This window comes from Heteronotia binoei, chromosome 13 (assembly GCF_032191835.1).
Source record: "Heteronotia binoei isolate CCM8104 ecotype False Entrance Well chromosome 13, APGP_CSIRO_Hbin_v1, whole genome shotgun sequence".
Classification (NCBI taxonomy): Eukaryota; Metazoa; Chordata; class Lepidosauria; order Squamata; family Gekkonidae; genus Heteronotia; species Heteronotia binoei.
The window spans coordinates 192,174-207,964 of NC_083235.1; the positions used below are offsets into that span (position 1 = coordinate 192,174).

General features: G+C 54.9%; 1 protein-coding gene across 1 annotated transcript in view; it reads left to right on the forward strand.

Annotated features, from left to right (window-relative positions):
- RASAL3 (RAS protein activator like 3) overlaps window positions 1-15,791 on the forward strand; it is a 49,284-nt gene that overhangs the window by 19,292 nt on the left and 14,201 nt on the right. Inside the window, 5 exon segments of the mRNA XM_060253221.1 lie at window positions 4,759-4,866; window positions 7,274-7,378; window positions 7,739-7,837; window positions 14,177-14,719; window positions 14,938-15,082. Of these exon segments, the coding sequence (XP_060109204.1) occupies window positions 4,759-4,866; window positions 7,274-7,378; window positions 7,739-7,837; window positions 14,177-14,719; window positions 14,938-15,082 (1,000 nt within the window).

Here is a 15,791-nt window from a genome sequence, read left to right on the forward strand (position 1 = left end):
GGGATGTGCTTTAGGGTGAAGTCGAATTTGGAGAAGAAGCCGGCCCACCTAATTTGTTTCTCGCTCAATTTGCGCTTCCCGGTCAGCGCTTCCAGATTTTTGTGATCGGTCCACACTTCGAAGGGGAGCTTCACTCCCTCTAGCCAAGATCTCCAGGTTTTCAGAGCGAACATGACGGCGAATGCCTCTTTATCCCAGACTGACCAGTTGCGTTGTTCATCTGAAAACTTGTGGGAGATGAAGGCGCAGGGCCGCAGCTTCCCCTCCCCATCCCTCTGCATGAGTATTGCTCCTACGGCCACGTCGGAAGCGTCGCATTGGACCACGAAGGCCCTCTGCTCGTCCGGGTGGCTTAGGACGGGTTCGCTGGTGAATAAGCGTTTTAGGTGATCGAACGCGTTCTGGCACTCGGGTGTCCATTTCAACCCTGCCCCCGGCCGTTTGGCCTCCGGACCCTTGCCTTTGGTCTTTAGGAGATCGGTCAAGGGTAGGGCGATCTGGGTGAACCCTTCTATGAATTGTCTGTAAAAATTTGCAAACCCGAGAAACGATTGGAGCTGTCTACGTGTTCTCGGGGGAGCCCATTCCAGTACCGCTTGGACCTTTGCGGGGTCCATGGCCAGGCCGCGTTCGGATACCCGAAACCCCAAATAGTCTAGTTCCGTTCGGTGGAACTCGCATTTGGACAGTTTGGCATACAGTTGATGTTCCAGCAGAGTGCTGAGGACCTCCCTCACTAACTTTACGTGCGACTGTTCATCTTGTGAATAAATAATGATGTCATCCAGGTACACCACCACCCCCTTATACAGGTATTTTCTCAGCACATCATTGATAAAGTTCATGAACACCCCCGGGGCTCCCTGCAGCCCAAACGGCATCACCAAGTATTCAAATTGTCCCATCGGTGTGTTGAAAGCCGTTTTCCAGCCAGTTTGGAGAGCTAGTTTGGTGTAGTGGTTAAGTGTGCGGACTCTTATCTGGGAGAACCAGGTTTGATTCCCCACTCCTCCACTTGCACCTGCTAGCATGGCCTTGGGTTAGCCAGAGCTCTGGCAGAGGTTGTCCTTGAAAGGGCAGCTGCTGTGAGAGCCCTCTCCAGCCCCACCCACCTCACAGGGTGTCTGTTGTGGGGGAGAAAGGTAAAGGAGATTGTGAGCTGCTCTGAGACTCTTCGGAGTGGAGAGCGGGATATAAATCCAATATCTTCTTCTTGATGCGCACCCGGAAATACGCGTCTCATAAGTCCAGCTTGGTGAAAATCCCCCCCCCCCCGCCATCGTGCTCAATAAGTCCCGGATGAGGGGGATGGGGTAGGCGTTGGACATGGAGATTGCGTTAATCCCACGAAAATCGGTGCAAAGTCTAAGCGAATTGTCCTTTTTCTTCCTAAATAGGACGGGGGCTGCGTGGGGGACCGTGGCTGGTCGAATGAACCCGCGGGCCAAGTTCTTGTCTAGGAACTTACGGAGTTTCTTTTTTTCCGCCCACCCCATCCGGTACAGTTTGGCTCGGGGCAGAGTTTCCCCCGCAATTAGTTCTATGGTGCAATCCGTGCTCCGGTGGGGGGGCAGTTGGTTGGCTTCTTTCTCACTAAACACCTCCATTAAATCCCGGTAAACTTCGGGGATCGGGTGTATCTCCTCCACAGTCACGCACGCCCTCTCCTTCGCGGCGTGGGCTTTCGGCCCCCACGCCGTGTTCCAGAGATGGGCTTTACACCCTGGATCCAGGAACCTGATAGTCTGTGCCCTCCACCGGATTAGGGGCTTGTGCTTTTTTAGCCAACCCACCCCCAGCACCACTGGGTACGAACATGAAGGGGCAATCACAAAGAACTCTTGGTCCCAATGTTCCTCGATCCCCATAGGGCATGGTTGCGTCTCCCGTGTGCAGGGCTCCCCACACATGACGGACCCATCCATCTGCTCAAACAGCATGGGGTGGGGCAGCTGCGAGCTTTCTAGTCCCAGGGCCTCCACCACTTTAGGGGAGATCAGTTCTCTGTTACACCCCGAGTCTATGAGGGCTCTAATCTGCAGGAACCTCCGTAACTTGGGGTTCAGCAGTTTTACAGTCACAAAGTACAATCTCCCCGTCACTCTCACCGTCAGCGGTGCCTCGTCTTGATCGATCTGCTGGTGGGCACCCTTCAGAGCAGCAGGTCGGGCTCGTTTCCCGCCGGCTCTTCCAGCCAGGCTAGGTCGGCCAACTCCGCGGACAGAAGTACTTCTTCCTCCTGCAGCTCCTCTTACACGGCCACTGCGCTGCTCTTCGCCGCATCCTTAGGGCGGCCAGGGGTTTTCTTCGGGGCAGGAGTGACCGGCTTAGGGGGCCCCGGTGGCGGTGCCCGCGGCTGCGGGTGGTGTGGGCAGTTGGAGGCCAGGTAGTTCGGATCGCCGCACCTGAAGCACCGGCGGGGCCCCACCGGTACTGCGGCAGCGGGCTTCTTCCCTCTGGGGGGCTCGGTCTTTGCGGGGCTCCCCCTTGCCGGTGTCTTCCCGGACTGGTGCTGGCGCAGCATGGCCACCTGCTTGAGGTTGTTCTCCACTTCCCCAGCCAGCTGGATCCACCCCACCGACGTATTCGGCTGGGCTTGGGTGAGGGCCCGATCCAAGATGCTCGCATTCAGCCCATTCGTGAACTTGTCTATCTTCATCACCTCGTTCCACCCCCGCACCCGGGCCACGTTGGCCTGGAAGTTCCACCCCCGCACCCGGGCCACGTTGGCCACGGCATACTCGCGGATGGACCGGGCCCCTTCCTGCATATCTCGCAAGGCCGCCAGCGCTCGCGACTCCTGCAGGGGGTCTTCATACTGGGTCAGCAGGGCTTGTAGGAAGGTGTGTACGTCGTCCAGGATCGGGCTCCTGGTCTCGCACAGGCTCACGTACCACCGTTTCGCGGCTCCCCTCAGCTTCGAACCCAAGTAGTCGACCCGGCTGAATTCGTCGGGGAAGGAGTGGCCCCAATAATGCATGTAGCTGTTCGCCTGGATCCCAAAATAGTTCACTTCTTCCGGATCCCCGTCGAAGGTGGCGTCCAGCTCTCTTCCCACGTGGCACGGCCCTGCTGGCTGGGCCGGCGGCTGGGGGGCAGGTGCCGGCGTGGCGCCTGCCCTGGCAGGGGCTGGCGCCGCTACCGGTTGGCTCGGCTGGCTCCTGGCCCCCGCCTGGGTAGCCGTGGGCCTCCGGGAGGTTGCTCCCCCCAGAGCCCTCCCCAACTGGACTGTTAGGTCGCGGACCTCGTCCCTCAGCCCTCCGAGGGCCCCATCAATCTCCTTGCAGTCCATCGAGCGGAACATCTGGTAGTCCTCCTCGTACTGGTCTTTGGAATGGCCTTGGGTCAGCCAGAGCTCTCGCAGGAGTTGTCCTTCACCACTACACCAGACTGGCTCTCAATATTATTTTTTACTCAAAATACCAATATGCTTAAAAACATTCACATTCTTCCAGTATTTCCTCAGAGACTGTCTCTGATGCCCCCCTCCCATTACCCACAAGCCCCAGGACAGCGTGCAGAGACCGAATGTGCAGCCTCTGCCATCTGGGTAACCACCAGTTGCGTGTAGGATGGAAAAGAGCCCTGGGTTCTGGCCCCTGGGCCACATGTTGAACACCCTGTGTTTTGTGTGCACACACCCTTCTTCAGGTACATTGCAGTGGAAGTTATCAGTTATCATCGTTATCATAGAGGCCGAGGGTGGGTGGTGAATTAGCACATGGCATAATGAAGGTGCTTTACTGATGCAAGGACCAAACTGGAAAAAAAACCTGCTCAGTTGATGCAGTCACCATTTCCCCTGGAAACAAACACAAAAACTAAGCTGGTTATCCAGCGTGGTCCTTGCATCTCTTAAGCATCTTTATTATCCTGTGCGCTAATTTGCTGTCTGTATGGGCTGGTAGCTTCCCTTGCCATGTATCTGAAGAAGGGTGCAGGCACACGGAAGCTGGAACTTGGTTGGCCTCAGAGGTGCTGCTGGACTTCCAGTGGTCCCAAAAGCAGCCACAGTTTGTTAGTGAGCCCTTATTGCAGCCGTTGTGCTTATTATGGCAGGAAAGAGCTTCCTGAGGAGTCCCTGGGACTTCCCTGCCTGGAGGGTCACCTCTCCCTCAGTTAACCCCCCCCCCCCCCCCGCAGGCAAGCGCTTCCGAGGATGGGGAGGCCTCCTGAATCCCTGAGCAGGCAGGACCGCCAGTCTCTGCAATGATCTCCCGGAAGAACCCAGTCCTGGATGAGACGGATGGCTGTCCTCGCTCAGCAGAGCACAGAGACAGGGGTGGGGGATGGGGGGCAGCAGCTGTGTTGGGCTGAAGCAGTAGAACAAAGCAGGAGTCAAGTGCCCCTTTAAGACCACTCAACACAAACTAACACTCACCAGACCCCAACTTGTGATTCTTTTAATCTGCTAAAAACATTCCCATAAGTCACTGCCCGCTTTCTCTATATTCAGTAGAGCACAGTTGCATATGTTCACATAACTATTTTGTGACTGCAGGTATAGGGCCAGCTGACAAAAGAATCAAACTTCCTTCCAAGATCAGCTCAATATGTTGGGAAGGAAGGCTTCTTGGTGGCTCTTGTGGCTGCCTGTGGAAGTGCCTCAGTGCCACTCGCTGCCTGTGGGTCTGCCGGGACCAGGGCTTCTTGCGCAGGACACCCCCCCCCCCCCATCTCTTCCAGTCCTGCTTCCCTGCTCTGCTCTGTCCGAAGAGGTGGCCTGCCTCATGCCGTTCTTCTCCACCCTCACCTCAGGGCCTGCTGTGGCGCCGGAGGCGTCTCCGAGACCGGAAGGAGCGGACTTCAGCCAGGACTGACCCCTCGGCCGGACTTGCTGCCAGTGGCCCCAGGTAGACGGGGTGTGTGTGTGTGTGTGAAATTGTGAGGGCGAGGAGGGAGGGGCATGAGTGGTGGGGGTGTGCAGAAGCCCACCCAGTGATGGGAGAGGGACTGAGGAGGCAGGCCTTCTGGGGAGAAGAGCCCATCTCCGCATGGATGGCCTGGACATGTTGAGGATGCTGCCAGCCAGCCAGACATCAGACGCAGCCAAGCCTTTCAGACCCCCTGAGCCTCCCTCCCGGACCTCCCGATGCCCCCAAGAGCCACACAGAGAGGGAGGGAAGGCAGTGCCCCCTGCTGCAGGAAGGGCTGTGCTGCTCGCGGGAGGGAGTTTCCAGCAGCACCGCTGGTTTCCTGCCTTGACTCCTCTGACCCGATGATGGCCTGGGTGCTTCCCCTGCCCCAGCAGGACCTCTCCCATGGAAAGGCTCTGCTGCTTCTTGGGGGGAAAGAGCTGTTGTGCCCAAGGGGTGGGGGTGGGGGGGCCGGGCAGGTAGCCAGCAGAACAGGGCTGGAAGCCACACAGCTCAGGCTGCAGAGTGTCTGGGCAGGTGAGCTCCTGAGTCAGCCCCGTGCAAGCCCCGGATCCAGCCCAGCCTGCTTTTAGGGCCTTGGTCACCCCCTGGCAGATCACCTGGGCTGGGAGATGGATCGGGGAGAGGGACACAGTGACTTCTGCTGGGCCTGTGGCCAGCTTTCCATGCCGGCTTCTAGGCTGGGAGGCACTGTGGCTTGCAGTGGCTTCAGTCCCACCTCGAATGTGGTGCTGGGGAGCTGCCTGCTCAGCCCTGTGGCCTGCAGGAGCCTTCAGCGTTCTACATCTACGTAAAGCTGCGGGGGGGGGGGGGTGTCATCTGGATATTTGGGCTGAGTTGCCACTAGTCGGTAGATGCCCTTGAGCTGCTCTGTGAGAGGCTGAGAGTGCAGACTCTAGTCTGGAGAGCGGGGGGGGGGGGATTGATCTCCCCCTTCTCCCCAGGCACCCAACTGACCTTGGGCCAGTTCCAGTCTCAGAGCTCTCTCAGCCCCACTGACCCCACAGGGTGCCTGTTGTGGGGAGAGGAAGGGGAAGGTCAGCTGTTCTGAGACTCCTTGAGACAAACCCAGCAGCAGGAGAGCCTGCGTAGGGACCAGGAGGCCGTCAGGGAGGGGAGGAGAAGGAACAACCCGAATGAATCAATCAAGAAGAAGAAGAAGAAGATGATATTGGATTTCTATCCCGCCCTCCACTCCGAAGAGTCTCAGAGCGGCTCACAATCTCCTTTACCTTCCTCCCCCACAACAGACACCCTGTGAGGTGGGTGGGGCTGGAGAGGGCTCTCACAGCAGCTGCCCTTTCAAGGACAACCTCTGCCAGAGCTATGGCTGACCCAAGGCCATGCCAGCAGGTGCAAGTGGAGGAGTGGGGAATCAAACCCGGTTCTCCCAGATAAGAGAGCTCTGGCTGACCCAAGGCCATTCCAGCAGGTGCGAGTGGAGGAGTGGGGAATCAAACCCGGTTCTCCCAGATAAGAGAGCTATGGCTGACCCAAGGCCATTCCAGCAGCTGCAAGTGGAGGAGTGGGGAATCAAACCCGGTTCTCCCAGATAAGAGAGCTCCAGCTGACCCAAGGCCATTCCAGCAGCTGCAAGTGGAGGAGGGGGGAATCAAACCCGGTTCTCCCAGATAAGAGAGCTATGGCTGACCCAAGGCCATTCCAGCAGCTGCAAGTGGAGGAGGGGGGAATCAAACCCGGTTCTCCCAGATAAGAGAGCTCTGGCTGACCCAAGGCCATTCCAGCAGGTGCAAGTGGAGGAGTGGGGAATCAAACCCGGTTCTCCCAGATAAGAGAGCTCTGGCTGACCCAAGGCCATTCCAGCAGCTGCAAGTGGAGGAGTGGGGAATCAAACCCGGCTCTCCCAGATAAGAGAGCTCTGGCTGACCCAAGGCCATTCCAGCAGCTGCAAGTGGAGGAGTGGGGAATCAAACCCGGTTCTCCCAGATAAGAGAGCTCTGGCTGACCCAAGGCCATTCCAGCAGCTGCAAGTGGAGGAGTGGGGAATCAAACCCGGTTCTCCCAGATAAGAGAGCTCTGGCTGACCCAAGGCCATTCCAGCAGGTGCAAGTGGAGGAGTGGGGAATCAAACCCGGCTCTCCAGATAAGAGTCCACACACTTAACCACTACACCAAACTGGCTCTCTGAATCTTAAGATGCTGCTTGCTGGTGGGGGAGGGGAGGGGAGGGGAAGGTGCCTCTTCTGGAGGGGATTTTGCTGATTCCCAGTTGTGGCCATTGTGTGACCACCATGGGAATCCTTTGGGTCAAGGATGCCCCCCCCGGAGTTCTGTGCTGGGGACTCAGTGGGTGCAGGCTTAATTCCTCTGCCCACTGTGGGCTCCTCATTGCTGATCCTGTTCCCCGTTCCTCCCCCCCCCCCCACAGCGAGGAGGCCCTGCCTGCCCCAGAGCACCTCCTGCTGGACCTGAGCCACGAGAAGGACGTCCTCATCCGCCCTCTTCACAGCAGCCTTCTGGGGAAGCAGCACTGCTTTGAGGTAGGGCCTTGGGGGGGGGGTGTGGCTCGCTCAGGGTTCTCAGGCCTGGCCTGTGAGCTGCCCTCTCTGCAGACGGGACCTGCGGCAAGTGAGTTTTGTGCCTGGGCACAGCAGCTCTTTCTTCCTCATCCAAGACAGCTTCCAAGCAAGGGAAAGCTGCTGCTGCTGCGGCTGCTGCACTTTCCATAAAACCAACCGTGAGGAATTTCACTGGTCATCTTGGGCCTGGTGTCCACAAGGGCAGGGCAAGGGAAACGCATGGGACTCTCCTGGCCCAGTGGGTACAGCTGTCTCTACCTGATGAGCAGGACGGGCCAGGACAGGCTGGCTTAGGGCCTCCTGTCCCCTCCCTTTGCCCAGGTGCTGAGCCCTGAACAACGCCGCTGCTTCTCTTGTTCATCTGCCGCTGAGAGGAACCGCTGGATGGAGGACTTGCGCAGAGCTCTCCAGCCCAGTAAGGTAAAAGCAGCCCTCCCTTCCTCCCTCCCTCCTTTCATCCCTCCCTCTCCTCCCCTCTCTCCCTTTCCTCATCCCTTCCTTCCTCCCCTCCTCCCTCCCTCCCTCCCCTCCTCGCTTCCTCCCTCTCCTCCCTTCCTCCTTTCCTCCCTCCCTCCCTTTTCCCTCCCCTCCTCCCTTCCTCTCCTCCCTCCCTTTTTCCCTCCCCTCCTCCCTCCCTCCCTTTCCCCCTCTCCTCCTCCCTCCCTTCCTCCCCTCCTCCTTTCCTCCCCTCCTCCTTTCCTCCCCTCCTCCCCTCTCCTCCTCCCTCCTTTCCTCCCTCGCCTCCTCCCTCCCTTCCTTTCTCCCTCTCATCCTCCCTCCCTCCTTTCCTCCCCTTCTCCCTCCTCTCCTCTCCTCCCTCCCTTCCTCCCTCCCCTCTTTCCCTCCCTTTCCTCCCTCCCCTCCTCCCTCCCTTCCTCCCTTCTTTCCATCCATCCATGGCTCTTGCAATAAGCCAGCACTCCCTCTGCAACCAAGTTACCAATTTCTGTCCATTCCTTTTTCCTAGTCCAAGTCTTGCCTCTCATTCCTTAACTGTTTCACCATCTAATATGCCTCAAGTCAGACATCTTAAACTAGACCACCAAACTTTCCAGATTTTCATCTTTCTTCCTGTGTTTTTTTTCTTGCCTTTCTTCAGTTCCCCATTCTCCAAATAAAGCCAAATCATCTTTCCTTCGTCCCATGCAGTGTCTCTGCCTGGACTACATGTTGTGAACAATGAGCACCCCCTCCCCAACGGAACTGCTATGTTTGTGCCCCTGAGGCTCCCTGTGATTTAGCTGCCCAGGGCCAGGATAAATAATCCCATTTCCTATCCAGGTGGTAGGAGCCCCTGATCCTTGAAGGAGCTGGAATCCCCCCAGACATTCTCCCCTGGGAAGGGGCCCACCTGCTGCGGGGCTCCAAGGAGCAGGGTGCATTCAAGGCATGGTCTGAAGCCTCCAAAAGCTCCCCCCCCAAAAAAAAAAGATGGAGGGATTCAGCTAAGTGCAGCACTGCTGGGATTGTGTCCCTATAATTTACCGTAATTGTTGCTTCATGTTTTTGCTCTCCTTTGCAGTTCATCTTTCTAGTCTTGTATCTTGTGAGGGGAATAAAAATTATTTCTTTCTAAGCTTCTCTCTCTGTATCTCATCTGTCCTTCCTGCTTGGAGTTCCATGGCAAATTGCTTCCTGGGGATCCAGCAGACTGTGCCATGAAATGACTGCCCTGGAGGACTCTTTTGCATGTTATAGGCCTGATACACAAACCCAGTTGGCGCAAGAGACCCATCTGGAGCAGCAGTTCTGATAGAATTCTGGCCATGAGCTCATAAGGTCATAATGCGACTGAAACGTTAAAACAGAGGAAGGTTTTTAAAATGCAGTGATTGCACCACCAGCTTGCTGAACTCCAGCAGGGGGAGCTCCTGAGAATGCCTTCCCTGGCCCCACCCGCACAGGACAATATTTCCAACGGGGGTGGGGGTGTGGATCTAAAACTGTCCCATCAGGGACAGCAGAGGTGACTGGGAAAGGATTCTGGGTCCAGGCTGCCAAAAGAGAAACATTTGGCATGGATCTGATCTGCAGCACGTGGAGATCATGACAAGGTGCCACGTGGTGAGTCTGAAAACCATGCTCAGGGGAGAAGAGGTGAATTTCGCTGTGTGGCAGGGAAGGTGGGCCTTAGGATGAATTCATACATTTTGCGTGAAAGACGTGACTGCAGCTTGAACCACACTCTGGTTTTGGTGGACAGCCCTCATTTCCTCTTTGGCTTCCCAGCATCCCACCTGTCTTATAACAGGGAAGGAGGGGGTGCAAAGGAAGGAAGCAGGGCAGGCAGCTATGAAGGCCTGAGTCAGCTCCGTGGCCAGCCCTTTCCCTTCTGGAGGTGGGGGACGAAATGAAAGAGGGATGAAAGAGCCCTGAAAGCACAACGAACAAACGTGGGTCATGCAAAGCAGAAAGGAGATCCAGGGATTCTGACACTTTATTTAAAGATGAGCTGCTGAACTGCTTAGGCTCACTGTGATGGGGAGAAAGAGGCAATCCCCTCCCCCCCACCTTTAGAAAGGCATCTGAAACAGGCTCTCCCCTCCCCTCCCCTCCCCTCCTCTCCTCTCCTCTCCTCTCCTCTCCTCTCCTCTCCTCTCCTCTCCTCTCCTCTCCTCTCCTCTCCTCTCCTCTCCCCTCCCCTCCCCTCCCCTCCTCTCCTCTCCTCTCCCCTCCCCTCCCCTCCCCTCCTCTCCTCTCCTCTTCACAGGGCACTGTTGGTCACTATGGGCTGAGGTGACATATTTCCGACAGGCAATTTAGCCTCTTTCTTGTCGATGAGTCCTGAGTGAGGCTTTGGCCGCATTCGTCGGCACCTGTGGGTGGCTGAGGCCTGAGTTTCTTTGGGGCCAGCAGTTCCTGGAGCTGACTTGGGAGAGGAGGCCAAACTATCTGTCCCCTGTCCCAATGGCTGACCAGGGGGTAGGGTTGCCAAGTCCAATTAAAGAAATATCTGGGGACTTTGGGGGTGGAACCAGGAGACATTGGGGGTGGAGCCAGGAACAAGGATGTGACAAGCATAATTGAACTCCAAAGGAAGTTCTGGCCATCACATATAAAGGGACAGCACACCTTTTTAAATGCCTTTCTTCCATAGGAAATAATTAAGGATAGGGGCACCATCTTTTGGGGCTCATAGAATTGGACCCTCGGGTCCAATCGTTTTGAACCTTGGGGGGTATTTTGGGGAGAGGCACTAGATGCTATACTAAAAATCTGGTGCCTCTACCTCAAAAAACAGCCCCCCCAGAGCCCCCAATACCCATGGATCAATTCCCTATTATCCCCTATGGGAATCGTTCTCCATAGGGAATCGTTCTCCGCTTGGGAGCAGTGACCATAATGTTATTGATTTCACCGTTTGTATAAATAGGGAGTTGTCCAAAAAGACCACCACAACCACGTTTAACTTTAAAAGGGGTAAATACACTGAGATGAGGAGGCATGTGAGGAAGAAACTGAAAGGAAAGGTACATACGGTCAAAACCCTTGAGAAAGCTTGGACGCTATTTAAAACTATAATCCTAGAAGCTCAGATAAAATACATACCACAAGTTAGGAAAGGCACAAACAGGCATAAGAAAAGGCCTGCGTGGTTAACAAATAAAGTAATGGAAGCTGTAAAAAGTAAGAAGGACTCCTTTAAGCGGTGGAAAACCAGTCCAAGTGAGATTAGTAAAAGGGAACACAGGCTGTGGCAAATCAAATGCAAGACTGTGATCAGGCAGGCAAAAAGGGACTATGAGGAGCATATTGCAAAAAACATAAAGACCAACAATAAAACTTTCTTCAAATATATTAGAAGTAGGAAACCAGCCAGGGAGGCAGTGGGGCCCTTGGATGACCATGGGGTAAAAGGATTACTGAAGGAGGATAGGGAAATGGCTGAAAAGCTAAATGAATTTTTTGCCTCCGTCTTCACTGTAGAAGACGAGAACTTTTTGCCCGCCCCAGAACCACTAATTTTGGAAGGGGTGTTGAAAGACCTGAGTCAGATTGAGGTGACAAATGAGGAGGTCCTACAACTGATAGACAAATTAAAAACTAATAAGTCACCGGGTCCGGATGGCATACATCCGAGAGTTCTGAAGGAACTCAAAGTTGAACTTGTGGATCTTCTAACAAAAATCTGTAATCTTTCATTGAAATCTGCCTCCATTCCTGAGGACTGGAAGGTAGCAAATGTCACCCCCATCTTTAAAAAAGGTTCCAGAGGAGATCCGGGAAACTACAGGCCAGTCAGTCTGACTTCAATACCGGGAAAGTTGGTAGAAACCATTATCAAGGACAGAATGAGTAGGCACATTGATGAACACGGGTTATTGAGGAAGACTCAGCATGGGTTCTGCAAGGGAAGATCTTGCCTCACTAACCTGTTGCATTTCTTTGAGGGGGTGAACAAACATGTGGACAAAGGAGACCCGATAGATGTTGTTTACTTTGACTTCCAGAAAGCTTTTGATAAAGTTCCTCATCAAAGGCTCCTTAGAAAGCTTGAGAATCATGGAGTAAAAGGACAGGTCCTCTTGTGGATCAAAAACTGGCTGAGTAATAGGAAGCAGAGAGTGAGTATAAATGGGCAGTCTTCGCAGTGGAGGACGGTAAGCAGTGGGGTGCCGCAGGGCTCGGTACTGGGTCCCATGCTTTTTAACTTGTTCATAAATGATTTAGAGTTCGGAGTGAGCAGTGAAGTGGCCAAGTTTGCGGATGACACTAAATTGTTCAGGGTGGTGAGAACCAGAGAGGATTGTGAGGAACTCCAAAGGGATCTGTTGAGGCTGGGTGAGTGGGCGTCAACGTGGCAGATGCGGTTCAATGTGGCCAAGTGCAAAGTAATGCACATTGGGGCTAAGAATCCCAGCTACAAATACAAGTTGATGGGGTGTGAACTGGCAGAGACTGATCAAGAGAGAGATCTTGGGGTCATGATAGATAACTCACTGAAAGTGTCAAGACAGTGTGCGTTTGCAATAAAAAAGGCCAATGCCATGCTGGGAATTATTAGGAAGGGAATTGAAAACAAATCAGCCAGTATCATAATGCCCCTGTATAAATCGATGGTGCGGTCTCATTTGGAGTACTGTGTGCAGTTCTGGTCGCCGCACCTCAAAAAGGATATTATAGCTTTAGAGAAGGTGCAGAGAAGGGCAACTAGAATGATTAAAGGGCTGGAGCACTTTCCCTATGAAGAAAGGTTGAAACGCTTGGGACTCTTTAGCTTGGAGAAACGTCGACTGCGGGGTGACATGATAGAGGTTTACAAGATAATGCATGGAATGGAGAAAGTAGAGAAAGAAGTACTTTTCTCCCTTTCTCACAATACAAGAACTCGTGGGCATTCGATGAAATTGCTGAGCAGACAGGTTAAGACGGATAAAAGGAAGTACTTCTTCACCCAAAGGGTGATTAACATGTGGAATTCACTGCCACAGGAGGTGGTGGCGGCCACAAGTATAGCCACCTTCAAGAGGGGTTTAGATAAAAATATGGAGCACAGGTCCATCAGTGGCTATTAGCCACAGTGTATGTGTGTATATAACATTTTTTGCCACTGTGTGACACAGAGTGTTGGACTTGATGGGCCGTTGGCCTGATCCAACATGGCTTCTCTTATGTTCTTATGTTCTTATGTTCTTAATAGAGTGCCTAGTAGACATTTCCCTCCCCCCACGCTTTCTAAAGGGGGGGAGGGCCTCCATACCAGGGAATCTCCCCTCCCTGCCCCCTCCCTCTCTCTCTCACACACACAAACACTTACCGTACTTGGTCTTCTTCCAGCAGAATGTGCTTGCTGGGAAAACGAAAGCAAGGCAGCACAGGAAAAGAAAGGGAGGGGCTGTTCTCCATGGAACTGTTACTTTCCTATGAAGCCCTTCCTGTTTCCTGTGCAGCCTTAAAGGGACACATTTTAAAACGGATCAGAAGCTTTACAACAGGGGTCCTCAAACTTTTTAAATAGGGGGCCAGTTCACTGTCCCTCAGACTGTTGGAGGGCCGGACTGCCGTTACTGTACAAGGCCGTGGGCCGTCAGTTCTCCGTCTTCTGCATCTTTCTCCCTTCCCCACACCACACACCCCGGCCTGGGAACTCACCTCACCTCGGTATCACCTCACACTCTGTCTCCGCCACCTCAGCCCAGTGCCGGAAGTGTGCGCTGCTAACGCAAGTTTCGGTTGAACGTCACTTCCAGTCTGATTTTGCCATAACCTGGCGGGCCACATAAACGTCCTCAGCGGGCCGCATCTGGCCCATGGGCCGTAGTTTGAGGATCCCTGCTTTACAACATGATGCCTAAAGGTATGTTCTCTCCCCCCCCGCCCCCAGATTTTTTGAGAACGGGGGAGGAGGATGCAATTTCGGGGGTCCCCCGCCAGGGCGGGGGGGTTGGGAAGCCTACCAGGGGGCCAACATAGACCCATGCTGTCTGGCCCTTGGAACAGCTCGATGGCTCCACAAACACCTGGACGGTCTGCCTCCCTGCACTTAGGCCTTGGCTGTCACTTCTGGACACGCCTCCTTGTGGAGCCATCCCTTGAATCCCTTTGCTTTCCTCACCTCTGTCTCCACGGAGTTTTCTGGCCTTCTTCCTCCTGGTCCCTTGGGCCTGGCTCTGCTTGCTCTGCTCTCCCTGCTCCTTGTCTCTCCAAGGGGGCTGAAAGAGACCCCTCGTCTTCCCTCCTCTTTGAGGGGTTCCTTGTCCTCATGGCCCCCTGCAGCTTGCCCCATTCCTTAGTCCTCTCCTTGCGCTGTTTTCGCAGGACAACTGTGAGTGGATGGAGCACATGTTGAGCCTTTGGGTGTACGAGGCCCGGGCCCTGGCTCCCGGGACGCCCTGCTTCTGCGAGCTGCGCCTGGATGGGGCCCTGTATGCTCGCACCACCACCAAGCCAGCCAGCCCTGCTGGAGGGGTCTTCTGGGGCGAGCACTTTGACCTGAGGTCTCTGCCACAAGCTCTGCAGCTGCAAGTCTGCCTGGTGCAGGAGGAGGAAGGGCTGAGGCCCAAGGGCAGCACCATCGCCAGTGTGGTCGTCCCCCTCAGCGACTTCGCTGCCACGCGCCAGCCCCTGGAGAAATGGTACCCCCTGGGCAGGGGCAATCCCGGCACGCCTGCACTCCGCCTTCGAGGGCGCTACTGCAGCACCCGCGTTCTGCCCATCGTGCAGTACAAAGAGTTTGCTGAGTACCTGACTTTCCACTACCGAGAGCTGTGTGCTGCCTTGGAGCCCTCCCTCAGTGCGAGGGACAAGGAGGAGCTGGCGGGGGCCCTAGTGCGCATCTTGCAGAGCACTGGCAAGGCCAAGGTACGTACAAAAGCGGATGCCGAGCAAGAATGGCCTGGGATGCAGCTGCTGTCTGCTTTGGGGGCAGGTTTGTCCAAAGGCAGAATTAAAGCAGCAGAGACTGTAGGAAGGACTTCCTCTAACAAAGCCCTATGATGGGGGGGGGGGGGAGGGGGAGGAAGCAAAAAGACAGGCCGCGGTTGGCCCTCTAATCTTCTCCTCTCTGGCACTGTCTGCAGGCCTTTCTCATTGACCTGGGCATTGCAGAATTGGATCGTTTCGATGAGCGGGAAGCCTTGATCTTCCGTGAGAACACGCTGGCCACCAAGGCCATCGATGAATACATGAAGCTGGTGGGGGGCCCATACCTGCTGGCCACACTGAGTAAGTGGTGCGGTGTGGGGGGGAGGTCTTGGCAGGATAGAATTCTGTCTTTGCACAGAGGCTGCCCAAAAGCTTCCAGCCACTCAGGGGCTCTGTCAAGCAATGTGGTCTGGGGCACTGTCTGCCACTGGGGCTAGGAGGGGCCCCAGAAAGGATTTTCCCTCTCGGTCCAGGCTGAGATCTCTTCCGGCCGGATTGTGGAGACACATCTCACTTCAGCAAGTACCAAGGCCATGCTATGGCTTCTTTCCACTTAAACAAAACAGAATAGAGCCCTGCCACCCTTCACCCATCACCACCTCCCCAACTGAACTCAGATGCTTTCCTTGAAGAAGCAATCCTGTTTCCAAGGACGCCCTTCATGTGGTTGTCATATCCCTGTTTCTGTGGGAGGGGGTCTGCATATGCAACAAGGGGCTGCAGGCCAAAGCGTGGGGATCGCGTCAACATTCATGGAGTTCTGCAGCTGATGGCCTCATCTGAACTTATAGACGTCAAGTGCTCTTAAGGTGCTCTTAAAAGGTCTGAAACACCAATAAGATGAGAGGCTGACTAAACAGAGGCTGGATGGCCATCTGACAGCAATGAGGATCTTGTGAATTGCGGTGTTTGTGAGTTTCCTGCATTGGGCAGGGGGATGGACTTGATGACCCTGGAGATCCCTTCCAGCTCTGTGATGCTAAGGAGGAGGAGCATAGGGTGGAAGTGA